Source organism: Gouania willdenowi, chromosome 11 (genome assembly GCF_900634775.1).
Source record: "Gouania willdenowi chromosome 11, fGouWil2.1, whole genome shotgun sequence".
Classification (NCBI taxonomy): Eukaryota; Metazoa; Chordata; class Actinopteri; order Blenniiformes; family Gobiesocidae; genus Gouania; species Gouania willdenowi.
Window position 1 is genome coordinate 10128408 of NC_041054.1, and position 27884 is coordinate 10156291.

At 35.8% G+C, this 27884-nt stretch overlaps 2 protein-coding genes across 9 annotated transcripts in view; one reads left to right on the plus strand and one right to left on the minus strand.

Annotated features, from left to right (window-relative positions):
- The first annotated feature begins 6219 nt into the window (after positions 1–6219).
- On the plus strand, positions 6220–7416 carry LOC114472593 (relaxin-3 receptor 1-like). The gene has a single exon (XM_028461910.1). It carries the CDS (start codon positions 6220–6222, stop codon positions 7414–7416), a length of 1197 nt encoding a protein of 398 aa, XP_028317711.1.
- Positions 7417–16410: 8994 nt separating this feature from the next.
- LOC114471999 (ras/Rap GTPase-activating protein SynGAP-like) overlaps positions 16411–27884 on the minus strand; it is a 75339-nt gene continuing 63865 nt past the window's right edge. For 5 of the 8 annotated variants that reach the window (XM_028461026.1, XM_028461024.1, XM_028461023.1 and 2 more), the window contains 4 exons: positions 27626–27837; positions 21501–21573; positions 19024–19140; positions 16411–17858 (listed from right to left, as the gene is read on the minus strand). In XM_028461026.1, coding sequence (XP_028316827.1) covers positions 19093–19140; positions 21501–21573; positions 27626–27837 — 333 coding nt within the window. In that variant the 3' untranslated portion in view covers positions 16411–17858; positions 19024–19092. Of the gene's footprint in view, positions 17859–19001; positions 19141–21500; positions 21574–27625; positions 27838–27884 lie in introns of all 8 variants that reach the window. The other 3 variants (XM_028461020.1, XM_028461022.1, XM_028461025.1) reach the window with 3 other exon arrangements.

Genomic DNA, 27884 nt, shown 5'->3' on the forward strand with positions numbered 1-27884 from the left:
AAGATGTTATACTGCACAAGTGTATTTGTAGAATAACTGCTTTAAGTCTCCGTTTAAAACTCATCCTTTTCCACTTCCTTTTTACTTTGGAAGTCAGTTATTTTTTGTTGGTTGTAGTCTGTGCTTCTTCCTCGTGCATCCTCTGTCAATATTTGCAGCTTACTTTGAGGGTAAACAGCTCCTCCTCTTCCCATGTCTTGAGTTGTTTGTATCTCTTTAGCCTGTCATGTAAGTTGGTTGTATCCTTTCAATCTGGCTTTGCTGGAGATTTTCTCATAAAAGTGTTGTTTTTTTTTTTTTTTCCCCTCTTGTTTTCTATGCTTAGTGTCAGCTCAGAGATGTGACACCAGAGGGCTCAGTGCTCTCTGTGACTCACAGTCTAGTGTGGTTTTCTCCTTTGGACAAATGAGGGCGACAATGCTCTATGTCAGCACCAGTCCCACACTCACACACAATATACAGAAAATGATTTCAAAAAACATATAAGTATGCTATGACACCAAGTAAATGACGTAAAAATAAAGAAAATGACTCCAAGAAACATGCAAAAATACAGAAAACCAAACACAAGGATAACAAATAGTCAAAGTAACTACAAAAATAGACAAAATGACTCCAAAAACACAAAAAAACAACAGAAACAGACGAAACCCCATTTTCTTGTCTGTATTATTGCTCAGATTTGTCATTATTCTAAATGCTGAAATTAATTGTGAATGTGGCCCTCAAATCAGACAATCACATTTTTTGTGGCCCCATCGTTCGGAGCTCCAGACATGACATGTTAATAAATAAATAAATAAATAAATAAATAAATAAATAAATAATAGTAATTCGTTGCCACGAAATACTAATTTGTGCGCACGAATTAGAATGCCGCGTGCACAAATTAGTATTTCGTGGCCGCGAAATAGTAATTCGTGGCCACATTTATGCTTATTTCGTGGCCACTATTTAGTATTGCGTGCGCACAAATTAGTTTTTTTTTTTTTAACCATGTCGTGTCTGGGGCTCCGCCAAGTGATTTATTAAACCACAGTGCACTATTTTATTTAAATGATGCCATATTTATTCTTTTTAAGATTTGTCACAAATTGGTAAAAAGTACAGCACTTGTACCGGGCGGGACATACACACAATGTACCTCCCTACCACTACTACATTACCCATAATCCACCGCGCTTAAAGAAGCAGGCTCAGGCACGGCTCACATCCACCCATATTGTGATTTCCACAAGTGGTATTTTATTATTTTTTGTTAATCCAACATTTTATCACCTGTTCCCTGTCCCATTATCAACACTTCCTGAAAATGTAATCCAAATCCGTTCAGAACTTTTCAAGTTATCTTGCTAACAGACAGACAGACAGACAGACAGACAGACAGACAGACAGACAGACAGACAGACAGACAAGTACAATGACTCAACTAAATGTATTATATTTAGGCTTGTTAGCATCCACAGGCTTATTTAGAACAGGTAATTGTCAACATGTTCTAATGTTCTAATATATCAGTGTCATCACTGTATTGGGTAGGACTGATGACATCATCGACAGTGATGATGTCAGAATTTTACAGAAGTTCCACAGTATGAATGAGATATATAAAAAATTTTTTTTATTTTGGTAGCCAGAACATCACCAACATTTAATCACCTGTTCTTTGTCCCATTTATCAATTTTCCTGAAAATATCTGTTCATAACTTTTTAAGTTATCTTGCTAACAGACAGATAAACACAGACAGATAAACAGAGAGTAAAACATACAGACAGGCTCACACAAACACAGACATTTGAACTGAGTATGATCTAATGTTCAGTTCATTATTAAGGCCAATATCTGAAATTTGACTATGCTTTCTTATAAACTAATAAATGTCTGAAATTTACTTAAAAGGATCCTCCACTATTTTTTTACAACTGTGGCCTAAAACCTTTGAAATGTCCTCATTAGAAGATCTACAGTATGTCTAACAAAACGCATTATTTTGCACCATATTTGTTTAATTAACTTTTAAAACTGGGACTACTTTACCCTGTGCGCCGCCATGTTGAAATGACATCAATGATGATGTCAATTGCCCCTTCAGCTCATTGCGTTCTATATAAGGTGAAGCATTCAGTATCATTTAGCAGCTTTTTCAGTCAAAATGACAACTTGTGCTGCTTTGGGTTGCTCTAAAAATCAGTAAACGTTAAAAAAAAAAAAAAAAAAAGTTGACGTAAACCTCTTTCAAACTGCTGCTCTTAGTGTGACACCATCACTTATACTGCTGTTCAGAGCAGCAGTTTATCCTGGTTGCCTGTATTTACATACAACCTGAGCTGCTCTTCTCTTCTTCATGCCGTCTACGAAACAACAGAGTTGGAACTTTCGCCCCCTGCTGTCACAGATTTTTTTGGCTCACGGATTTTGTTTAACAAATTTCGGTAAACAAAAAAGGTTTACTTTTACTGATTTTTAGAGCAACCCAAAGCAGCACAAGTTGTCATTTTGACTGAAAAAGCTGCTAAATGATCCTGAATGCCTTCTCTCCTATAGATAGGTTTCTGTTTCTCGAATTACCCATGATCCCCTGCACGCGTCGCCATCTTGTGTGTCACTGTAACCTTTACTGCTAACCCACGTCACCGATTTCAGAGATGTCGTGATGTTGTCATATGAATACACAACTCGTATGTTTACGTTGTCATTCAGGCTGCACGTCATTGGAAAACTACGATTCTTGCGATTGAAGCCATACAAACCATTTAACGATCCAACAACCACAGCCGAACTTATCAATGCTTCTGTCAGATCAATTAAACAGTACCGTAATACGTCATCTTACCTTTGAAGCCTTATATTGACCAGATAAAAAAAACAATATTCCAGCAAAAACAATCCTGTTAACTTGTCAAAGGTCCACACACACCTGTCGCTATACGCCTCCAAAGACTTGTATGCTTTCATTTCATCCAATGTGTAGGCTCCTACACTGTTCACCAGATAGTTTACAATGTCTGGATACAAAACTATTAACTATTAAATCTAAATCTAAATGTTAAATATTAAATCTAAATGTTAAATGTAAATCTAAGTATTTATTGTTAACATTTAGATTTAGATTTAACAGTTAACAATAAAGATTTACATTTACCATTTAGATTTAACATTTAGCATTTAGATTTAACAGTTAACAATAAAGATTTACATTTACCATTTAGATTCAACATTTAGCATTTAGATTTAACAGTTAACAATAAAGATTTACATTTACCATTTAGATTTAACATTTAGCATTTAGATTTAACAGTTAACAATAAAGATTTACAATAAACATTTAGATTGAACATTTACAGTATATTTGAATGTAACATTTCCATTCAATATTTAACATTTGGATTTAGATTTAATATTTAAGATTTAGATTTAACATTGATGTTTAATTTTTGCAAGAAAAAAAATCACAAATTTCACAAATATTGCAGTAAATCTGGTCAAAAGTGACATTAAAAATTCTTTGTTACTAAATGTTGCAAAAAGTTACTGGTTATTTTAGCATGTGCAACTTTACAATCAATGCCCCATATTATACTGACTGTGGTGGTTAGGCTGCCATGCAGTTACCAGCAGTGATAATAAAGACTTGTGGAGCCTCATGTTTGTCTCCACTGGTGTCTGACCACCTGCATACATCAATTTTCTTTGTCTTCCGCCTTTTCCATCCTAATCACATTTAGACATTCACTGCTGATATTCTTTCCACGATCAAAGATTCATAATGAAGAGTCATCTCTGCTTCACAATCTAATCTTGATGCAAAGGCCCAATCATAAATAGAACAAGAGCCTCACAAACATCAGAAAATATGATGTCTATGTTTATCTTTCGAGGTCTTTAAAGCAGGTTTCCAATGATTAGTTACAAAGGCGTTTATCTACAGCCCCTGTGGGATGAATGACTGCAGTTAACCTTATATAATAGAACACTGGAGTGTAAAAACGAAAAAGTAGCTGATTTATTTACCTTAAATGATGATTATCCAGTGTTATGAAAAGTAAGGATGTGTGATTGTGAGTTTATTTCACTAAAGACATTCTTTTTTTTTTTTTTTTTTTTTGTTATGATTATGGCATTGGAGCTTATTGCAGTTGAACCATGCAGGGGGCCAAAGACACAAGCACACATTCACTCCTACGCTCAAATTAACCATGCATGCTTTGAATCTGTGGGACAAAACTGGCGTTTAGAAAAGCTGCACATAAGTTAGGAGACGTTTTAAACTAAGCCTATAAATGTACTAGAGCAGACAGGGGCAAATGACAGCCATTGGTCTAATTTTGTGTGACCTCAACATAAAAGTACAAAATGACAAGAAACACCCAAAACACACTAAACTACTACAAAAATACTCTCCACAAAACAATAACCAAAATAAACAAGGATTGCTCCAAGAAACATACAAAGCTATATAGAAATACACAAAATGACTCCAAGGTAAATACAAAATTACAGAAAACCACACAAAAGGATCAAAAATACCCAAAAATGACTACAAAAATATCTGAAAAATATACTGAACAACAAAAATGTAAAAAATGAGAGAAAAAATAGACAAAATGACTCCACAAATCAACAGAAATACAGACTAAACCCTTTGTTCTTGTCTGTATTATTGCTCAGATTTGTATATTTGAAGATTCTAAAACTGAAATGAATTGTGAATGCAGTCAGACAATCACATATTTGTGGTCCCCATTGTGATAAAAGTTTCCCATCTCTGTGCTACAGCTTCAAATCTTTGTGCAGGATGACTAAAGTGTAAAATACCCTAGAGATGGTTTTCTATTGTCGTACCAAATGTAAATACTTTTGTGTTTAAATCGAAAATAGTTAATCATTTAAACTAAATTAATAAATGTGAATGTAAATCCTGGAGTGTTTGCAACTAAAGCCTGAAAATGGTTGTGACATTTCTTCTGAAGTCATGAATTAATTCAGACCAAAAGTCTTTAAATTGATTCCATAAAGAGACTTTTCCATGTGCTTTTGTTGTGGGCGTTTGTTCACAGCATTTCCATAGCTTTAATTGTGTTGTTCCACTTTGATGGACCTTGCGTATGAAGAGTGACAAACATGACGGGGTGGAGCATGACAACAGGGTGGGTGACGACCATGATGTTGTTGCTGTCTGTTTTGTGCAGATGAGCAGTTGGCGAGCAAATTAAAGGACTGAATTTTTACTTTTTCCACAAACAGGTAAGAGTCTTTTTTTGTTGTCATCCCTAGTTACATATATGTATTTTAAAACCAGATGTGAAAAAGTGAGCCTCAGAACTAGCTCAGAATAAAAATCCAATGGTAGGTTTAATTGTAAGTATGATTATATTGAAAGGAGCTGTTCTGCTGGGGCTGATATTGTGCAGGTAAACAACTGTGTGCATTGTTGTTTGTGTTGACAGATTTTACATGCATTATCCAAATTGGATAACGTTTAGGTGTTACTTTGATTGTCATTTATATTTTTAAGTGAAGAATGATCAGAGAAGTTGTTGGGTGTATTTGTCAAGTTATTTTTCACTGTGATATAAGCTAACAACAAGAATCAGGTTGTCAAATGGTGATTATTCTTATCAATAATAATAATAATAATAATACATCAGTTTTACATAGCGCCTTTTAAAATTTTTAAAATAAAATAAAAAAAGTCAAACATCTTCTGTTTGTATCATGTGAAACATTGATGTCACAGGACCACTTTTCATTTTCATAAGAAAATTACATCTGCCTTTTGTTTTTCCAATCATGATTACAAACAGCCAGCATCAAACTTTAAAAATGATGCATATTATTGTTTTTTTTTTTTTTTTTTTTTTTTTTGTTAAAATGGTATCTGACGGGCTTCACTTGGAATGACTCTTTGATTGAATTAGTCTTCCCGCTTTGATTCTTTGGCCTCTGAATTGGATTATCCAACTCTGTGGGTAACACTTTGGTATAATTTGTTTATCTGACAGAGCTAATCTACTTATTTACTCATAAGCTATAACTGTCTATTATGTAATAATGATTTCCTCTTTCCTTGCAGGGACATCTAATAAACTGACTTCAAGAAGTGGCATTTTTACATTTTTAAACCATTGTTTGCATAAGGAGGACTAAAAAAAAAGGGAACATCACAGAATCCAAAGGACACGCACGCTTTAACTGAGGAATCCTTCAGGGTGGAGAGATGTCAAACGATGACTTTAAGAGGCTTGAGTTCTTCAGAACCATCCTGAGTGGATGCAGTGTAGGGAAGTTCTGTAACAGCTCTCATCTGTTCTTTCCCAACACGAGCGCTGAGAGCCTTCTGGGGCATCATGACGACGGGCCCCCCTGGTTGAGAATTGTGGTATCTGTGGTGTACTTTGTCGTGGCCACGGCTGGAGTTCTGGGGAACCTGTTGGTGATGTTCCTCCTGTATTCCACTCACACTATCACCACTGGCAACATCAACTTCTTTGTTTTTAACTTAGCTTTGGCTCAGCTGCTCTTTTCTCTGGCCTTACCTTTTTGGGCCGTGGAAGCCGCAATGGACTACAGCTGGCCTTTTGGTTTGAATATGTGCAAGGCCGTTTCCTTACTCACTGGGCTGAACGTCTTCGCTAGTTGCTTTTTCCTGACAGCCATGAGTTTGATGCGCTACTGTTACGTGGCTAGCGCACTCAAACCCAGTGCCTCCCTGTGCAGCAGATCTTCTACTTCCCCACTGGTCACTGCTTTTATCTGGGCCACGGCGCTCATCGCAGCAGCACCTCGAGCTGTTTTTGCAGACCTGAGGCTGGTGGGCAACGACACAGCGTGCCTATACCGTTTCCCAAAAGGCACAGCCTGGCTCGGAATAAACCATCTCGTGCGAGTGTTGCTAGGTTTTCTACTGCCCCACGCCATAATCCTCCTGTCCTACCTGCTCCTGCTGCGATTCCTCTGTCGTCACAAACTGAAAGGAAGCCATTCTCGCAGAAACGCTGACATCTCCAAATCTGTGGCGGTGGTGGTGCTTTCGTTCTGCGCTTGCTGGTTCCCGTACAACATTCTCACGCTCTGGGGTGTTCTGATCCAGCTGGACATTGTAGACTTCAGCCCTTCTTTCTATCTGACACATACCTACTTCTTCCCTCTGGCTAACTGCTTGGCTTTTACCAGCAGCTGCTTCAACCCCGTCATCTACTGCCTTGTGAGGAAGGAGTACCGCATGGCTCTCAACAACGTGGTCTTCAAACTGACCATGACCATTCTGTCCAAAATGCCCTATAACTCTGAGGAGGTGCCAGGGCCAACTGGACAGATAGGCATCCCACTCCACCACATGTTCAAGGAGACGTCCACAAACACTAATAGATATACACCAGTGTCGGCAATCCCTACTGCAGTGACCACTCAGTGAAGCACAATGATTGACATACAATATACTGTCGATCAGGGGTCACCAACCATGTGAGGGGCCTTCAGACGTGTTCTAACAGCAGCACTAGTCATCAGGGTTGGGCTCAATTACATTTTTCAGTTACAATTACGTTTTCAATTACCCATGTTCAATTACGATTACAGCGACCAACATTTTTTTTCCAATTACAATTAAATTACAATTATTTTTTATCCTCAAAAAGTCAATTTTAGTTACGTTCTCAATTACTAAATCTAAATTACAAATGATCACAATTATTGAACCTGAAATAAATAACCTAACAAAAGTTAACCTTTCTCTTGTGTTAGCGTTCTGTTAGCATCTCTTATGATAACGGGTCCAAAATCAGCTGTAAAATACACTAAGAACAAATATCTATCATCTCATTTATTTACTATCGATTGGTTACCATGTTAGGCTTCCTAATCAATGAAAATATAGGTTTTAATCATTTTGGTGTGGGCGTCTGAGCCTTTTTTTGTGTCAATATAACCCTCAATTTATTCCTTTTTTAATGGTAAAATGTAGAAAAGCTTGATATGAAACATATTTTAATAACTGTTAGCTACATATGTGTAGAACTGTACATAGAACTGTAACATGGTATCCCAGTTTTGTGTTAAATTATAATTGACAGATTTTATAGAATTTTCATGGCAATTACAAAGTCGATTATCTGAACTGAGTTACAATTTAATTATGATTACGACAGCAACAGATTACGCCATAATTGGAATTAATTATTTGCAATTACAATTAGGGATGTAACGATTAATCGTAAGGCAGTTAAAAATCGATTCATAGGTATCACGGTTGATATCGATTTTCTGAAAATAGAATCGCAGTACTTTTTTTAACCAGCATAGGGCGCTATCCACAAGTGTAGGCGGCGGGCGGAGTCTGCTAATACTTTCTTTCTGGCCGTCTTCTACTCTTAAATATGTTAATAAATGACTCATTACCCCTTTAGCACCGAAAGAATATCTGTAATATTACTTGAATCTCTGTAAAAGTCACGTTTTTCTTTTAGCTCTGTCTGCTAGCATAGCTTCTCTTCTTCACTGCAAGATATCTGCATGCCAACCGACCACTGTGTTACCAGCGCCCTCTGCTGGTCCAAACAAATATGACATAAATCAGTGTAATCACGGTTTGTTTTTTTTTTAAAGTCCAATTGTTAAGGCACAAAATACATTTTCAGTTGCACTTTTAAAAGAAAAAGAACTATTATGCAGTTTTGCATTGTTTATTATCGAACCAGAATTTAAATTAATAGGCTTCAATTTCATTTCTATTATTCCTTTATTTATTTCATTCAAGATTTATTTTTAGTTAAATTGCATTGTTTTGAATAGTTTATCAAGGGATTCTTTTGACAATGAAATACAAAAGGAAAATAATACAGTATTTTCTAGTTTTTTTCCCAAAAAAAAAATTTGTCTACAGTCCCATTTTGCAAAATAAATCGTGAGAGAATCGTATCGTGAACCCAGTATCGTGAATCGAATCGTATCGGGAGTTGAGTGAATCGTTACATCCCTAATTACAATTATAATTGACTCCAACCCTGCTAGTCACCAATGAGCTCCATCACATTTTCTTGCCAGGCTTCAAACTCATAAAGATAAATAAAGATGACAAATGTAGCCCGTGCACAAGTAGAGTTAAATAATGCTGCACTTTGTATTAAATCAACCATTCTCAAATGTTTATTTCCACTGAAATTTTGGGACAAATATGTTCAAGTGTCACAAATAGGATGTTCTTTTCTTTTCTTTCTTTATTTTGTATTTTCGTAAAATGCTACATAATTGTTAAATTGTACAAATGTTACATGTTTCACAATAGGTTAAATATTGTTAATTAGTGGCTAATAAAATAGAAACATGATGATTTTCTATTAAATGTAATTTAATAAGTGGTACATGTTAAAACTTAAACATTTTTTTTTTTTTTTTACCTTTGGAAGTTACTACTAGTCTCTGCATTAGATTACCATCTAATTTAAATGTAGTGTTTAAGAAGCGCATATAAAACTAGAAGCCATCGGGATGATTCAGTACTTTTGAAGTATAGCTCACAGTTTCAGAAAGGTTGGTGACCCCTGGTATAGATGATTGTACATATTGTTCTAAAAACTCGTCATTTGTCATGAACTTACATATAAGATTTCTGACACTTTTGGGTAGTTGTACAAACATATGGTAAATAATCTAATATTTGGTCAGATATTTTGGAAGGGAAAAACACAACAAAAGGAATATAAAAGCAGAGAGAAGATGGAAAGATCAACGTTGCTGAATATTTCCATGGTTTTCATGATAAAAGGCGTGTCTAACTATTTGGGTTAATTGCCAAAATTACATTTTTCCCTCCAAAAAAAAAAAAAAATCAATGTAGAAAAAACGAATTAGTTGGTGTTTGCTATCATTGATTAATACTAGGAGACCTGAGATTAGCTGGTGATGATGATGATGGTGAGTTTGTCACATTGTCTTCCTGTCAGTGCAGATTTAATCACTGTACAGGTGTGAAAATATATTAAAAAAAAAAAAAAACAAGCATGTTTTCGTGAAAGGATGTGTGGTGTAATTTTTGTATACCTGTAAGTCAGATCTGTGCTGATAAAAATGTGTATTATCCAGTCATCTTTCTTCATTGTCTTTAAACTTGCTTTAAAATAAAATTGGTTTTAATCCGCCTGTTACATTTGGTAAAATACGTACCGCTGCTCTTAATGTTTACTGGTAAGAACACTTTTTGTCAATTGTTGGAATAAAACTGTTCTCGCGAACGTGGCCTTTTGTTTCATAAATGTATCAGAAACAATCGTAAGCTTTTCGTTTTTCAAAGGAACCATGTTTTAAACCTAATCATTCTTATTGTGATTGAAATATGAATTAATGAATATTGTTGGTTTCTGTCTGGCTTGAGGATGCCACAAGATGGTGTGTGTGTTTTACTTTTTGAGTAGAAAAGGGCTGCACAACCGAAACCAGGTAAGGATCATCATGCATGTCTTCTTCTCTCTCTGTTCCTCAGTACATGTGAATCTAATGTCTCAGCACAGACCTTCAACTATAGTTCAAAAGTAAAATTTTTATTGAAACATGATTAAAACTGATACTTCTCTAGCCATTTTTAAAATTTTGCGAAATTAGAATATATAATATTATTGTTATATGAATATTACTGTTTGTAGTCTTTCACTTAATTTGGATTATTACATACATTTTCACACTAGTGAACTAGTATTTTGAAAAGTAATTGCACTCAACTATAAGTATAAGTAGTACTTGAACTGATTTCATAAAATTTCACAATGATGTATTTATTGCTCATGTCGCTCCTTATGCAAATGTGAGAGAATGTCAAATAGACGTGACATACAGTATGTCGATATCCAGGTGCTCAAGTTGTTGTAAATTCAACTGATCAAATACAAGATTAGTTGTCCCTGGTGAGCTTAGAATAATGTGTTTGTATGTCTTTATAATGGGCATTATTTATAATATCGCACCAAACAAGTTGTTCTCATTCACCCTCCCCATCATCACATTATTTATTTTTCCATTCAAACTCCTAGATCACGGTTCCCAAATAAAATACATGTAGTTTTACCCAAATTCAGTGACAACTTGTTTTTGTTAAACCATATTTTCAATACGGGCTGTTTGCTATTTATCATCTGCAGGGGTTGGTAAATAAAAACTTTATCCCCAGTATAGAAAATATTTGTGTCTTATATCTGCAAAACATTTAATATTTGCTGATGTGGCTTATATACAAAAAAGAAAGAAAGTGTGTGTCCCAGTACTGACTCCTGTGGGACACCACATAATGTTGGGACACATGATCCATCTGAACAAATGATTTTTAAATAGCTTTGCAACCTCTCATCCTGTTGTTTTTAACTTATTGAGTAAAACGATATTTGAGTCAATACAAAAAAAGTCAATTTGTGTATTTCATATTTATTTATTTATTTATTTTATACAATATAATTATCAAGCCCTTAAAGACAATTTGTTGCATCTTGTGCCAATTTCATACTAACACTAAGGAAGCTGAGAAACACTGATTTTATTTCCTTTATTGACAATAATTTCATCAGGTTTTTTTTTTTTAAGTTTGCAACATATTGGACAATATTCTAGCCTTTTTGTAGCATTTTGACATTCACTCTGACCGGTCAAATGAATTGTAACATGTTGACTGTATTCCTAACAATCTGACTTTATGGATTTATCACTGGCCTTTCTCTCATCATGGATTTCAAATCATGTTGCTACGGAGATAAGTCACACAGAGATCAGTGGTTTGGGATTTATCGATTTATTCAAATCACTCAGAAAAGTCACATGAAACTTAATACATTCCCTTTCCTCAAACAATTCTTCAAAAAAAGAAAGAAAAAAAAAGTCATATCAATTAATTATGCTTACAATAGTCTTAAAATGTACAAGCGCAATCATACCTACAGTTATAACCATTATAAATAAAACTACCAACATGAAACATTCACCAAGCAACGTTAAGGGACTGGAGGGTATGGCTTATCAATGGGGGGCATGGCTTTTTGTCAAAGGAAACATCAAGTAAATTAAGCGAATACATCCAGTAGGCCTAATTCAAGTCAGAAATCAAATGTTTGTCACACAGCCGGTCAATTGTGCAGATGATAGCTGCCAAGATAAATATTTATTTCATTTCTTAAAATGTAATACACCCATTCATATACATCATATTTTTTTTATTTATTAAATACTCTAGATCAAAATATACAATATATATTAGTTTGTTTATTAGCTTCTGCTTTAGCTGCAGAAAGGCAGCGGTGTACTCCCCTCAGAGTTCACACATCAATAATGATAAAACACTTAATTCATATTTTAGATGATTAAAATCACATGTTTATCTAGGGTCAAAGTTACTATTTCCTGCAAAGAAAGGAAGAAGTGTAAAGTAAAAGCTAAGATGAGGCCAAAATAAAAGCACAGCGGTTGCAAACCTTTCGTTTTGTGTGCTTGAGTTGGCAAGCCTTGTTCAATGTTTTGTGCATTTGACTTTAAAGAAGGAAAAGTTTAATCCTGTGCTGCCTGTAACACCTGAGAGTCGGACAAATAGTTGTAACACAATCAAATCTCATCTCATGAATGATAACGGCACTTAAAAGCACAGGAAAACACGACAAACGCTGTACATAGGAAACCATTGGGGGAAAAAAAGGCAAATGAAACAAATTCAGATGCAGATTTTTACATTTGGTTAGAAGCACAGTCAGAGGGCCCTGTTTTCAAGATGGAGGGCACATATATTTTAATATTGATTTGGTATTTAATTTTAAATTAACCACAAAAAAAGACCCAACTGTACATTGTAGATGAATTTGGCATTGCACCAGCGACCCTGAATTGGGTCAGAAAATGTATAAATCAATATTATGTGCAATCATTTAATAACAATTGCTTTTCCTAATTTATGCACTGGGAGTTACACTGTAATAGGATTATTAGTTATTAGTAGCACAAAACATAATCCCAGAATATAAGAGCAGATGGCAGAATAATACTATTAAATCACCTCATCTGCCTAACCTGAAATATTAGGGTTTATGTCTAATATATTTTAATAGTATTTAATAAATCTTATACATTTACAAGGTCAGAGCAATAACATAACCCACTTCATTTGTAAATGTTTGTACAATCATTTTTAAATCTTGACAAGTTGTTTTATTCATGCAGTAAAATATTAAATATTTTTTCTTTAGAATAGTTTGAATAAATATTTTTAAAGTTCTAATGTAGCTGTGCACTATTTGTGGTCATAATGTGTTAAGAAAACAGATTCAAAAATATATATATGTATATTTTCACTTTTTTGCACTAAAACAAAGAGGAAAAGTTTAATATTTTTTGTGCCATGATCACACCAAGGTTTAAATGGCCCCTGAACTGAAATGAGTCTGACACCCCTGGAATAAACTCCTACTATCAGTCTCATGTTGTGTTACAAAGCAGAAAAGCTCCACATAGAAAGAAAGATGAGGGCCTGACTTCAGAGGTAAAACACTGTACCACTGTAGCTAATCCAGAGAAATAAGAATCATAATACATATCAGATAATACATGTTTGTAATGATATATTTTCTACATCTTTAAAACATATTCACATATTATGGATTGCAGCTTTTTTTTTTTAAAAAAAAACGTAAAAACACTTAAAGCTGCAATCCAGCGTATTTTAAAACAAAGCACCACTGCTGCTAAGCCAGTGGTGCCCAAATTATACTTTTGAAATGGCATAAAGTTATATGTTCACACACATTCTAGTTGATTTAAATGCAATTTAGGTAGAATCTTAACAACTAAAAAAGCCAACAAACGCGTACAAATCTGCAACCGAAACAACATAATTTAATGCAGAACATTAAAAATCTGTATAGTTGCTATTGGGGGGATATGATTAGAGTTTCAAAGGGGTAAAAAAAAATGTCCAGGGAATTTCCACAGCAACTAAAGCTCTGGAATTTTGAGAATAAAAAAAAAAAAAACTTTTCATTGGAATTAACCAGAAATTGGGAATAGTTTTAATAACTATACTTAACATCCCTGTTAAATATAGTTGGAAAAATATATTTTACCATCATCAGTTATTTAAAATTTCTCCCAATTTCTGATTAACTCTTAATTATTTATTGAAACTAACCATGAATTGGGAGAAATTATAAATAACTACCACATCCAAACATAAATATTAGCATCCATGCAAAATAACTATACTTAACATCCCTGTTAAACATAGTTAGAAAAATATATTTTTGCATCATCAATTACTTAGAATTATTCTCAATTTCTGGGTAATTAATTGTTTCTATGAATTAACCATGAATTGGGATGTATCACATCCAAACATACAGTAAATATTAGCATCTGTGCAAAATAACTATATTTACCATCCTTGATGATATATGTAACATCCCTTTTAAATATAGTTACATATTTAAACATCATCAATTATTTAGAATTACTCACAACTTTTGGTTGATTCCAATTCATAATTCCCATAAAATGGTTATATTTTTTTAATATTCCCAAAACTCCTGAACTTGTGGAAATTTTTTGAAAATGTTCTGCCCCTGGAGTGAATTCTGGATTGCAGCATTAAGAGAAATAATAATGATATAATAATCAGCTTTTACCACAACTTCAACATGCCTAAAGGCCTACCTTTGATTTGAATACATTTCATATAGAAGAATAAATATACATGAAGCCATTTTATACATTGTTCCTAACGTAAACATGTCACATCGTATCATTGATATTGAAAGAAAATGTATCTTTAAAGGCAAAAGGTTAAGATAAATGATTCCCAAGCGTTAAGAATTGTAGATGAAAATCATCCCGACCAACTGACAAAGCTAACCAACACGCTGCTTATTATTAGTCCATCACCTGACTACCAAAGAAATGACATTTAATACACTTAAATATACATGTTTTAAATCTTGGTAATATTTCTAGGGCCCTGTGGCCCAGGCTGTGAGGCCATCTAAGCGTTTGCACATATACTACACACTTTGTGGGTGAAAGTCCTTACGTTTCCACATGTCTATGGTTTCCTTCTTTCATGCTGTGTAATGAAAAAGGCTGGTACAAACAGAGGAGTCACCGGGGTGGATAGAAAGAAGAACGCCTTTAAAACTCTGGTTATTTGACTATATCCGACAGCGCACTGACATTCTAGTTCTGACTTTTTAGGAGCTCATGTGGAGGTGTTACACATCACAGGAACAATCAACACAGGAGGAATCTACTCCTCGTGCTTCCATGAGCGGAGTCAAGGTGCGCATTTTTAAAAAATATTCAGAATCATTTCAAATAATTCACTTGATCGTGAGCTTTTCAAAGCAGTGTTACAAAGTGCTGTAAGGCAAACTGATCTAAGGCTGATGAAGACTGAGCCTCCATTGTGTGAATTATTCAGCGTTTTTAATCTCTATATTGTATTTTTAAATTCCTGCCACATCCGATTTTCTTCTTGCACTTAGAAATAAAACCCCACATAGTAATGAAATCATCTGATTGTGTTAGGATGGGTTCGTGCATTTTCTCTTAAATCATATAGTGGGCGGCGGTCATCGGAAAAAGTTGCTGTGATGGAAACACTAGCGCACGTGTCAAATTCAAGGCCCAGGGGCCAAATCCGGCCCTTTGGAGCATCCATTTCGGGCCGCAGGGGAAAGTAAAAATGATAGAGAAAACATGAATTATTGTGCTATTGAAAGTCAACATTGGCCACGGTTACATGATGTTTTTTAATTCCGACTTATTTATTCTGAACGAAATAATTTGGAATTAAAGTGTTCTGCTTTGTGTTTATGTTTACATTGTAATTCCCGAACGAGGTTTACATGGAAAACAGGTTTGTTGGGCTTTAGTTAAATCCGCTTTAGGTCTGGGGGTTCGGAAGGCTCTGATTGGACAGAATGTGACGTATCACGTCTATCAGGAAAAACACACAACAAACCTTTTATTGTTCGGCTGTAACACAGAACACCACACATGAGACTGTTTTCACCTTTATTTTGATTGTAGTTTTGAAGCAGCAGCTCGACAATAACACACGGTTGCAGTTTGGACCGCGGAGCAGAAGAGCGATAGGAACTAATCACCGGTAAAAAGCCCAGTGAAAGTATGGAAAACAATAACCAGGAATAAATATTTGCTCTCTGGTAAAGACAGTAGCTCTAACAACTGGTAAAATGATAAACTGGTGATATTACAGCCTGTGAATGCAGTACCGGGACGCATTTACTCTGCCTCCACCTGGTTCCTAGTGCCTGATGTCCTGTGAAGCCTGTTCCATTTATCGTGTTTACCAAGGTCTGTGTGTGTTTAATAAGTCCGTGTGTGTCCGTGTGAAAGTCCGCATGTTTATGCCTCCGTCCATCCACTCTTTTCATTATATTCATGTCTTTTAAGACTCTTATTAAATCGTCTAGGCTGGAGTCCGGGCCGCCACCATCTTGGATTATGTTGTCACCAACGCGTCATCGCCGCAAGTCGCGCAAGCGCAAAACGATACAAATGAACTTAAAGCCACTTTAACCACATGAAGTGTTTACAAGAAAGAGGAATTATCCAGTTCTGAATTAAAAACAGAATAAACCAGCTTTAATTTGGAATTAAATTAGCATTAGGAATTATGTGTTTATAAGGTCACGTTAAACTTTAAAAGGGAATTAAAGCTTCCATGTAAACATGGCCAATATTTGCCGGGCCTCAGTTTTCCTGCTTATATCACATGATTTTTAATTTTAAACCGATGAGAAAAGAAAAAAAAAAACTTAAATCTTTTCATTTTCCTAAAATAATTAAAAATTGGTCACAAAATCTACAAAATGTAAAGTAAATATCCTGTTGGAACTGATATTTGTCACTTATCTATTGGATATTGGTTGTTTCTTGCATATTTTGTATTTTAGGTTGAAGTGAAAACTAGGGCACAATGAAGTTGAAATTACTCGTTTCTCCACATAAAACCTGTGGCCCTCTTTAGATCAAACTGCTCCGTATTTGGCCCCTGAACTAAAATGAGTTTGACACCCCTGCACTAGCGAGACACATAACGCTCCTTAAGGCCATTAAGTAGTAAATGGACATGTGTTGTTCATATTTGGCGTTTAATATTTAGAGTGCCATTTGTTTTTGTTCATGGAAAGTTTGTATGTATCACTGTTATATGAAGTATTTAATGTTATCTTCATTGTTTATTATAGATTAAACAAAGTTGATCGAAACCAGTGATCATTTCTAAATAAAGCATTTCTAATAATAATAAAAAATGTTAGGGTTTTAGAGAAGTTACACTGTTTGCCGAACCCACGATTGTACTTAGTGTAGGTAGTAGTTGATTGTAGAGAATTGGCCCTGTATTCCACAGTAGATGGCTAATGATTTCAACACTGTGCTTGTTGCTTACTGTATTGCTTTTTCCTATATTTGTTTTCTTCAAGCCATAAATGCGAGAAAATCTCAAATCAGGTCAGCGTCCCTTAATCCAATAATCTAGCTCTCCATCAGGTAAAGTAGGATAAACTCAGTAGGTGTAGGTGTGGTATTGCCGAGGTTGTGGCACTGATAATCGATGAGTGCATTCGTCCTCCTACTAAGATGCTGATTGTCAAGTTCTGGTACAAGCTGACGATAAATACGTGCAAAGGTTGTTGTTGGTTTTTTTTTTTTTTTTCCTAAGATGTTATGAGATGACACATCCAGTAATCCTGCCGGATTCGTTTTGATGATGACTTGATTGTAGAAACTTCTGAATCAGTTCTCTTACACTCGAGTGACCATCATAAGCTCTGGTCAGCTCGGAAATGGTAGTCAGGATCCTGGGAGGCCGCCATAGACCTGGCGGAAAGATTAGAGACAGAGAGGATTAGTCATTATGACTCAGAACTACATAGTTAAAGCAATGGGTTTGTTTGGGAAGAAAAGGATTGGTGCTCCTCTTCTGATCAAGAGGTTGGGGGTGCAATCCCAGGGCTATATGTGTCTCTGTGTCCTTGGGTACAGAAAGCCATTTGAGCATAAATGAAATATCAGTGATATCAACCATAGTTAAACTTTACTAGTGCTCAAATTTGGAGTACATTTAGTCAATTTTGGTTTACTAGTGCATGAGTTTAATTTACTATTAAAGTAAAAAAGTGTCACTATTTTGTCCTATATGCTAATAAGAATAAGAAATGTAGGTCTGCCATTGGCTTTTGAATATTTTAGAGCCAATCAGGTTACTGGACTTGGTTTCAATCCCTTCTACTTCATTTGCATTAGGTCTGCTAGTACTACAAGTGAGATTATTTACTGGTGGTACTACACTGTAAAACAGACATAGGCAAATGACGGCCCGGGAGCCACATATAACAGAAAAGAATTACAACATTGCAGAAAAAAAAAAAGTAAAAACTCAGAAAATACTCCAAATAGACTCAAAACTACAACAGAAATGAACAAACCGACAACACTAATGCACAAAATGACACAGAATAATACACAAAATTACACAAAAAGACAAGAAAAAGAAAAAATGACTCTGCAAACCAAATAACAAACAAGAAAAACGACAACAGAACACACAACATACACAATATGACTTCAAAAAACATATTTTACAGAAAAAAATTACTATCAAAAACAATATCTTCTTTCCTGTGTTAATACTCAGATTGGTCATTATAACTGAATGCTGACATGTATGTTAAAAATGTGGCCCTTCCATCAAACAAACGAAAGTTGTCCACCTCTGCTGTAAAGCATCAAAAGTTGACTTGAAAATATGCAACCTCGTTGCCTTAAAAAAAAAAAATTATGTTTGCTTAGATCAATGAAATTTGATTAGGTTAATCAAATCTAATTGATCTAAGTAAACATAACTTAATTAATTCAAATCTAATTGATCGAAGTAAACAGATTAGTTAAAGGACCATAGGGCAGCATTTGAGGAAAAAATAAGCATTCATTTTAGCGTTCAAAAAGAATGAGCCCACACACATTTGTCCCTATTGCCTTGAACCTGTTGTGTGATGCATTTTGTTCTGCAATTCCGGGCCCCAATTTCCCGCGCAGTCCTGCAGACGTCACGTCAAATGACGCTGATGCGCATTCTCGACGGCTTGGGGAGGCGTCGACTCTGCCGGAAATAAAGAAGTAAAAGAAGAAGTCGGCGTAGAGAGTGAAACAACACAAACGCGGTGAACCAAACTACTGTTTGGTTCCGCGGAGGCACGTGCGCAGGTCTTGCAGTTAGAGTGCGGATCGGGCCGAATTTTTTCATCTGAGTCCGACCTGAACCTGACGGGCATTTATATATTTATATCCAAGCCCCACCCAAAAACAACAATTAAAACCTATTTTTTTCCTCCTACAAATGACATATTTACGTTTGTTTCAGTGGGAAGCCCGCTTTTATTAACAAACAACTGTTCATGTCAACAGAACTGATCAGCGCACAGGGTAACAAGCCAACGTCAAACACAGACGTGCAGTGCTCACAAGAGACATGATCCACGTATCAAAACTAAGGACAATCTATGTTCTTGTGCAGAAACATAGAAGGATGGCTTCCTTCTAGGTCTTGTTGGTCTTTGGTCAGTAACTATGGAGTCTTATTTCTTGATCTAAGTCTAGTTGATCTAAGTTGATCTAAGAATTTTTAAGGCAACAACTTTTAAAGTCATTTTATTGTTCATTACAGTGTAGTGAACAAAAATAGTGTTCTGCTCGTAAAGGTTTTTGGTGCACTAGTGCGCAAGTAGACCATACTAAAGTAAAACCGTCTACTCGTAGACAATTTTGTGTTACTAGTAGTACTAGTAGACTTAAAATCTGTTACTAGAAAAACTCTATGCTTTATTCATTCACATTTTTGCTGAAAAGGCTTTCCATACACTGAACCCTGAGTTGGTAGATTAGCGCCTTGCGTGGCAGATCTGTTCCACTGGGGGGGTGTTTGTGTGTGCGCGCGTGTGTGCGCGTGTGTTTGTGTCCGTGGGTGAATGTGCTGATGCTGATACTGTAAAGAGCTTTGGGACTACTTCAAGGGTAAAAAGAAAATGCTGTATAAATCAAGTTTGTATATACTGTATATAGATAGATAGCATACCGACATAATAGTACACACTCACTTTGGGGGAAAGGGACACCAACAACAACAATAAGACTTGTGTAATGTTATGACATTATTGAAGCATGAATGGAGGAGAAGCCACCAACTTAAAAAAAAAAAATCAAAACATGATTTTCTTGCTATGAATACATTCATTTGAGTTAATTGACCTTAAGTATTGTAAAAAGCCTTTCTAACATAGCTATTAAAGTGCTTTTTCACCAGCTAAGGCAATATACTTTCAAAATCCAGATATATCACTGTTAATGCTGAGTACCTAACTATTTTTTTTATTATAATTATATAATTGGATGTAGGGGAATTATTTGTTGTATCATTGTAGTATTACACTGGAGTCGCTGTTAATTTCATGTTGTTATCAGTAGCATCCTCTCATATTTACCAGTATTGAGGTCACTTTTTGGCCCTCTCTGCAGTTTCTTTTGTCTTTTCTTTAAACTTAAAGGGAGTATTTTTTCACTTTTAGTTTCACATTTCCAAACTGAATCCTGATTGTAAAACTTTATAAGACCAAACAAAGTTAAATCAAATTAAACAAATCAAATAACCACAATTTCTTTCCATCTTGATGTAAACACAAATCCATCAAACAAAGCTTCTATATTTTTAACATTTTCAATGAAAGTGCTTTTGTTTTCAAGAACGCCTTGAGCTAACCTTTGCGGATAATCCCTAATCCTTGCACGTAATTGATGCTGATTTTCCAAATTTTTGGAATTTTTCCAGAGTTTTCTTCTCGTCGCTTACTCATTTTGGCTTGCAGGGTTTGGCGTAACAATAGCAATAATCTCACAGCAGGCCACGCACACAGACATTTCTTTTTAAGGCTTTTTGTTTGAGAAGATTTCTTGAGAAAAATCTTTGCTTTTGACTGGAGGAGCTGCAGTAGTTCACGGTGACTAAATCTTAAAGAAAGCCAGCAATCGTTTCTGAAGAGTTATTTTGGCTGGAAAGCTGCAAACAGAGCCTCAACACCTGCGTCATCACTCAACGAATATGATGCACTGTGAGTCTCGATGATTTACTGAGACACTGGTGACACACAGTCGAGAACGTTCTCATTTAAAGATATCTATTCCTTCACAGAGTCACATATAAGATTAGCCTCCACACACATCAATGAAATCCTGTTTCTTTTTTTAGAATTTGAACTCAAACGACTGCATCAAAAGGTGAAATGTGACTTTGGATGTGACATAAATGTGCTTTTGAAGATGAGGATTGGTGTTTGACAGACTTCTCATCTGCCCTGGATTTGGCAAACGTTTCTGGATGTGATGCAAGTATGAAGCAAACGGTTTTGGGGGGGGCATGACTGGCTTAGCAAATAGGGATGGTAAAAAGACGAAGACACAGGCACAAACCTGGTCTGTGAGGATTCGAGGCTTAATATCAGGAATGGCACCCCCTCTCAGCTCATCTTCCACAGCCATGAGTCTGACAACAGGGAAATAGAGACAGACATGCCGGTTGACAAAAATAAAGATAAAAAGCCGGTGCTGTTCAGATTTAAAGTAAATTTCTGTGGCCATGTGATGATATTAAGGTCCTGACATGATTGTGATAACAATAAGCTGACTATGGAATTAGCTCAGAAGCATGTTGGTTACATAATCACAGCATTTCTGAAAATATTGTGTCTACTGTTCAGCTTCTATCATGCAGGCAGACCCACGTTAAGTGCTTTCAAGTGAAAGGTGATGTTTTTCACACTTGTAGCATTGCTTTATAAATCAGAGAATGGAAAGCTTATTTTGAATTTCTGATAAGCTTCATAGCTGCATTAGTCAGGAATAACATCACAATAGCAAAGGGTGGAGGAATGTTTGATCCTGGAATTTAAAGAGTAACTAAAACCAAAACTTTTTTTTATCAGCTGAATATAAATGTATTTGGTATGAAGTTGTGTTAATGATTTATTCTTGTCACTTTGGCATTATTTGCTGTAAAAATGTAAGCGTGATTGCCCTCTATGGGTTGAAAACCGGCTATTACAATCAAAACTTTGCTAAAGGTTGAGAATGATGGCTTGTGATGTTTTGGTGGCTTCTTACATCATGAACCGGCACTGTTGGCCCCTCCCTTTCTATAAAAAAGTATCAGGATTCTGCAATCTGTTGTGTGAAGGTTTGATTGAGAGAATTGCGAATAAAGAGGAATATTGAGTATTGAGTAGGTAGTTAGCGTTGCATAGATCGTTCTTTAGAGATTTTGTAGTATAGACTGGGCGTGTCTTAACTGGTCCAGGAGCCCCGCCCATAATCAAGGCAATTGATTCCAGCCTGGACGCACATCAGCCAAAACCTCTGGGTTTAGTTACTCTTTAATGCAGCGTTCGATTGGAACCTGGAAAGATCCAGGTCGTCAATTTCGACCTCCGAGGTAAATGCATTTCATTCACTAAGGTCGGAAAACATGAGCTGCTTATTTATCATTCTACACATTTAGTAACACAAATGCAAAATTTGATGACAGAAAAGTAAAGGTTGAGGAGACAGTGACTGTTTAAAATGTCAATCTGATCCCAGGCTCAGGTACCGTCAGATTTATCCAGGTTCCAAGTGCATTTGAGACAAACTTTTCTTTTATCAAATAAAGGCATTGCTTAGGCCTCATAGATCAATAAATCGAAGATCATTTGCTTGAACAAAAGATTTGTTTTGATCCCCACTGTAAACGCTCCATTTATTAACACTGTCGGAAAAGCATTGCATTATGGGATGTGGAGTCCCGTAGACAGATGCACAAAAATCTTTTTACTTCATTCTTACCGTGATTTGTTGGCAGTAATTTCAACCTTCTGCATCTTTTTTATTATTAGAAATAATCTCTGATTTATTTGCTATAAGGCCTACACTAGGACTTTATCTAATATTTTTTTTGTCTCCGTCAGTTCAGGGTACACAAAGTGATACAACACGCCTGCATGATGGAATGACAAATAAAAAGCACCATGTATCCAATGCAACTATAGAACGTAGCGACCGTGTGTTTTCAAAAATCTCTATTAACATTTTATAAGAAATGGAATAATTGAAAAGCTCATTTATGAAATGTAATACTGTATTAAGGCTTTTACCTCCTCCATCTGAGATGAGGGGGATCATGCAGGCTAAAATCTGTAAATGCTCTTTATCACATGGCTGGTCCGTGTGTAGGAGGTTGACCTTTTCTTCTTAAGGAATGAGTCACTTTAAGGGTGCACTTATATATCCTCAATCGATCAATAGTGAACTTTGCAAACTGGCCATATGGATCGCCACCACTCAATGAATGATCCGCGTGGTCTCATCTGGCAGCAAACAAACTTTATCTTAAAGGGATCCTCCACTGTTTTTACAAACGTGGCCTAAAACCTGAAATGTCCTTATGGCAAAATTACAACAGCTTACAGCAAAAATGTTGGATACAGACAGATTCAATTCTATGAACCCAACCCCTAATCTGCTGAAGCGTAGACTTGACTTGCAGGCAGATCTTGACCTTTAACAACAGCAGACGCAGAGCGCCTTGTACAACGTTCTTGCAGTACCTATTATGATTATGGCAATAAATATAGTTGATTACTAGCTCATCAGTTAAAAAGGCAATCTACTTCTCGACTGATTCTCCAAGTTAGAGATTCCACAGGCTCACGTCTGCCTCCGACTGTGACCCAGGTCTTCATAACCCTTCTTTTAAAGAAGGTCAAGGACCCAGCTTCATGTGCCTCTTTTAAACGTCTGTCTTTGTTAAAAGTTGACGCAAAAATTTTAGCCAAAGCCCTCAACCATGCTTCTTGAGAAGATTCTCCGTACTATTATTTCAGAAGAACAAAATGGCTTTTATCAAACTGCTTCAGCTGTTTTTTAACGTATGCACTAAATTCTTCCTCCCTGAAGTGGTCATCTCAATAGATGCAGCGAAAGCATTCAACAATGTAGAGTGGAATTATCTTTTTGTCGTACTTAATAAATTCAGATTTAGCAATCGATTAATATCTATTCTATATCTATATCTTTCCCCCCAGGCTAGTATTCACACAAACAATACTTGTTCTGGCTATTTTACACTTTCACGTGGTACCAGACAAGGATGCCCTCTCTCCCTGCTACTTTTTGCTTTGGCCATTGAACCTCTGTCAATTGCATTAAAATCCCTCCCTATTTATCACGGAGTTTCTCGGTCTGATATTGAACTTAAATTGTCACTATATGCGGATGACCTGCTCCTTTATGTATCACACCTTCTGTCTAGTATAACATGTATTTTGGATTTACTTCAAAGGTTTGGCTCCTTCTTCAGCTATAAAGTTCATCTTCTTAAAAGTGAATGTTATCCCATAAACCAATCTGCATTATCACTTAAACAATCTGACATTCCTTTTAAATTAAGTTGAGATGGGGTTCAGGTATTTAGGGATTAATGTTACCCACACTATACCTTCTCTTTTTGTTTCTAATTTCTCCCCTTGTTGACCAAGGTCAAGGCTGATTTATAGAGGTGGAATTCCTTGCCTTTGTCATTGATAGGTAGAATTAATAATAAGTAATAAGAATGTCTGTGCTGCCCAATTTTCTATTTTTATTTCAATGCACACCTGTACTTCTCCCCAAAAAATTCTTAAAATCGCTTGACCAATGTGTTTCTACCTTTTTGTGGTGTGGGAAGACACCCAGAGTGAGATAGTCATTGTTGAAACAACTTCGACTTTCTTTTTTGTTTGATTATTGGTCAGCACATATTCAGAAGTTGGTTTTTTGGCTTAAATCTTGAGATTTGCTGTGGTGTAAGATGGAGGCACAATCGCTATCCTCATCTTCTTTACTGGCTCTACTTTCCTCCTCCCTGCCACTAAATCCTTCTAGTTTTACAACTAGCCCTGTGGTGCTGTCCACCATCAAAGTCTAGTTTCAGTTTAGACATCATTTTAAATTTGTGTCACCACCCACTCTGACACCTGTTGTCAAAAATCCTCCATCACTTACTGACAACATGTTTAAGAGCTGGCAGAGCCAAGGCATTAAGTGTTACATGGATCTCTATAAAGATGGTATTTGTTTTTCCAAATTTCCAGACATGTCTTTATATTTCAATTTACCTGCCTCTCATCTGTTTCGCTATTTTCAGATCAGACACTGTGCCTCCACCCTATTCCCATGCGATCCCTTTTGGGAGGATCTCTTATTGCTGAAACCCAGTCAGAAAGCTGTAATATCTATAATATACTTCCAGTTATTGTCATTTAATGGCCACTCGGTTACCAAACCTTGCAGCTCTTGGGAACAGGAGTTGGGTCTTCAGTTTACAGATCGGTTGTGGGATGAGGCCGTCAATAATATATGTTCGAGCACACCTTGTGCGAGGCTGGGATTAATACAATTTAAAGTTCTGTATAGAGTTCATTTATCAAAATCTCGACTATCCGGAATATATCCTAATGTTGCAGACCAATGTGACAAATGCCATGCTCCCACCTGTACTTTAAGCCATATGTTCTTTTCCTATCCTAGATTACAGAAATTTTGGAACGACTACTCCACAATCATGTCACAAGTTCTGTAGAAGTGCATTAAAATGTGTCCCTTCCTTGCTATATTTGGCCTTTCTGTTGATTCTTCTAATTTATAGTCAGATATATTGTCCTTTACAACTCTATTAGCAAGACTATGTCTTTTATTCCTTTGGAAATCCCCAAAATCACCATCAATTGCCTGCTGGCTTAAAGATGTCATGTATTTTGTTAAATCAGAAAAGATAATGTTCTCAGTGAAGGGTGACACTGCTAAGTTTGTTTGTAAATGGAAACCTTTCATGGACTACATTAACTGTTTGAAAACCTAACCTCTTTATAATATATATTTTTAAAATTATTATTATTATTATTATTATTATTATTATTACTAATTGTATTTATTTATTTTTATTTGTATTTTTCTACTATTATTGTTTTATTAGCATTATTTCTTCATGTTATCATTACAAATGCCACTGTTTACTACATTCTTGTAACCCAATGTACAAGATGTCACATTTACTCACTTGTACTTGAGACTTAATTTGGGTTTATTCCAAATGTATTCATTTTTATATACAATTTTCCTGTGTATGTATAGGCATATGTTTGTGTGTATGTATATACATTATTATTATATTTCCTGTCAGAGACACTGTTCCACTGACCCTTGTTTCAAGGCCTTGGGTTTTATTTTTACTGTAAAAAAGAAAAAAAAAAACAATAAGAAAAGGATGGGGAATATGTGTATTATGTATCCCATTATATTCCCAAACAAAAAAGATTGATTAAAAAATGTATAATAATTTTCCTTATTAGAAGATCTATGCCTAACAAAATGCATTATTTTGCACTATTTTTGTTTCATTAACTTTTAAAAATGGGTCTACTTTACCGTCATAGAGCCAGTGAGCCGCCATGTTGAAATTAACAAATTGCCCCTTTCAGTCCATTGAGTTCTATAGGAGAAGAAGAGCTCTGGGTGTCTGGTGCAAAGAACTGGCGTTCTTGTCAGAAATGGTTAAAGGTATGGTTTATTTAGCCAGATTTTTTGCTCCTCTTCTCTTCTTCATGCCGTCTATAAAACTGCAGAGTTGGAATTGTCGCCCCCTGTGGTCACAGATTTTTTCGAGTCACAGATTTTGGTAATCAAATTTTGGTAAACAAAAGAGGTTTACATCGATTTGTTTAACTTTTACTGATTTTTAGAGCAACCCAAAGCAGCACAAGTTGTCATTTTGACTGAAAAAGCTGCTAAATGATCCTGAATGCTTTACTCCTTTTGAACTCAATGGGCTGAAAGGGGCGATTCGCGTCAATGACGTCATTTCAACATGCCGACGCACAGGCTCTAAAACAGTAAAGTAGTTCCATTTTTAGAAGTTATTAAAATTAATATGGTGCAAAATAATGTGTTTTGCTAGACATAGATCTTTTAATAAGAACATTTTAAAGGTTTTAGGCCACATTTGTAAAAACAGTGGAGGATCCCTTTAAGTTGTTAAATAAATCAATGCTTGTTCTTAGAAAAAGTGAGTCACAGGATGGAAAATCAGACCAAAACTAGAAAACATGTTTCAATGTTATAAACTGAAAAAGGATTTGAGAGGTGGTTGTGGTTTTATCACTCTCACATTATTCATATGAAAATGTATGCTAGCAAACAACGCAGGGTTCTGCCACGTATGGCGCTAAAAGTAAAAGCTAATCAGCTAAAGATGAAGAATGTCGAAAGATCTAAAGGTTGAATTCGCTTTGAAAAATCTGAAAAAGGAAGACATTTATAGATTTATGAGAGCTGGTTACTATTTTTGGACATCTCCATTCAGCATAAAAGCATTTGTGTGGTTCTTTTAATTACAGTATCTACCTTTGTGTCCTGATTAAAAGTTGCTCTGATACAAATAAGACTTTTAAGCATTAGAAGATAAAACCGTGCACCGTCTGGCACAGTTTCACATCTCTGAGCTGAGGCCCAACCTGAGCTCTGATCACCTGTTAATGATGCCTTTGATTTGGGAGTCCTTCTCTAGTTGCTGCTGCTTGAGGCGGCGCTCGCTGTCCTCCAGGCGGTTCTGGTACTGGTACAGGATCTTAGTGGTCTGCTGTTCCTGTGACACAAGTCTTTGCTCGTATTCCTCGAGTTTGCGATGAGACATCTTCAGCCGCTCCTTCAAAGAATGAATCTCCTCTTCATATTCTCTTACCTGCAGGATGAAATGATTCATGTTACTTTATTCTGCCCTTGTATGAA

Excerpts from the sequence above, each read along its gene's own strand:
- LOC114472593 (XM_028461910.1), top strand. The coding sequence starts at position 6,220 with ATGTCAAACGATGACTTTAAGAGGCTTGAGTTCTTCAGAACCATCCTG.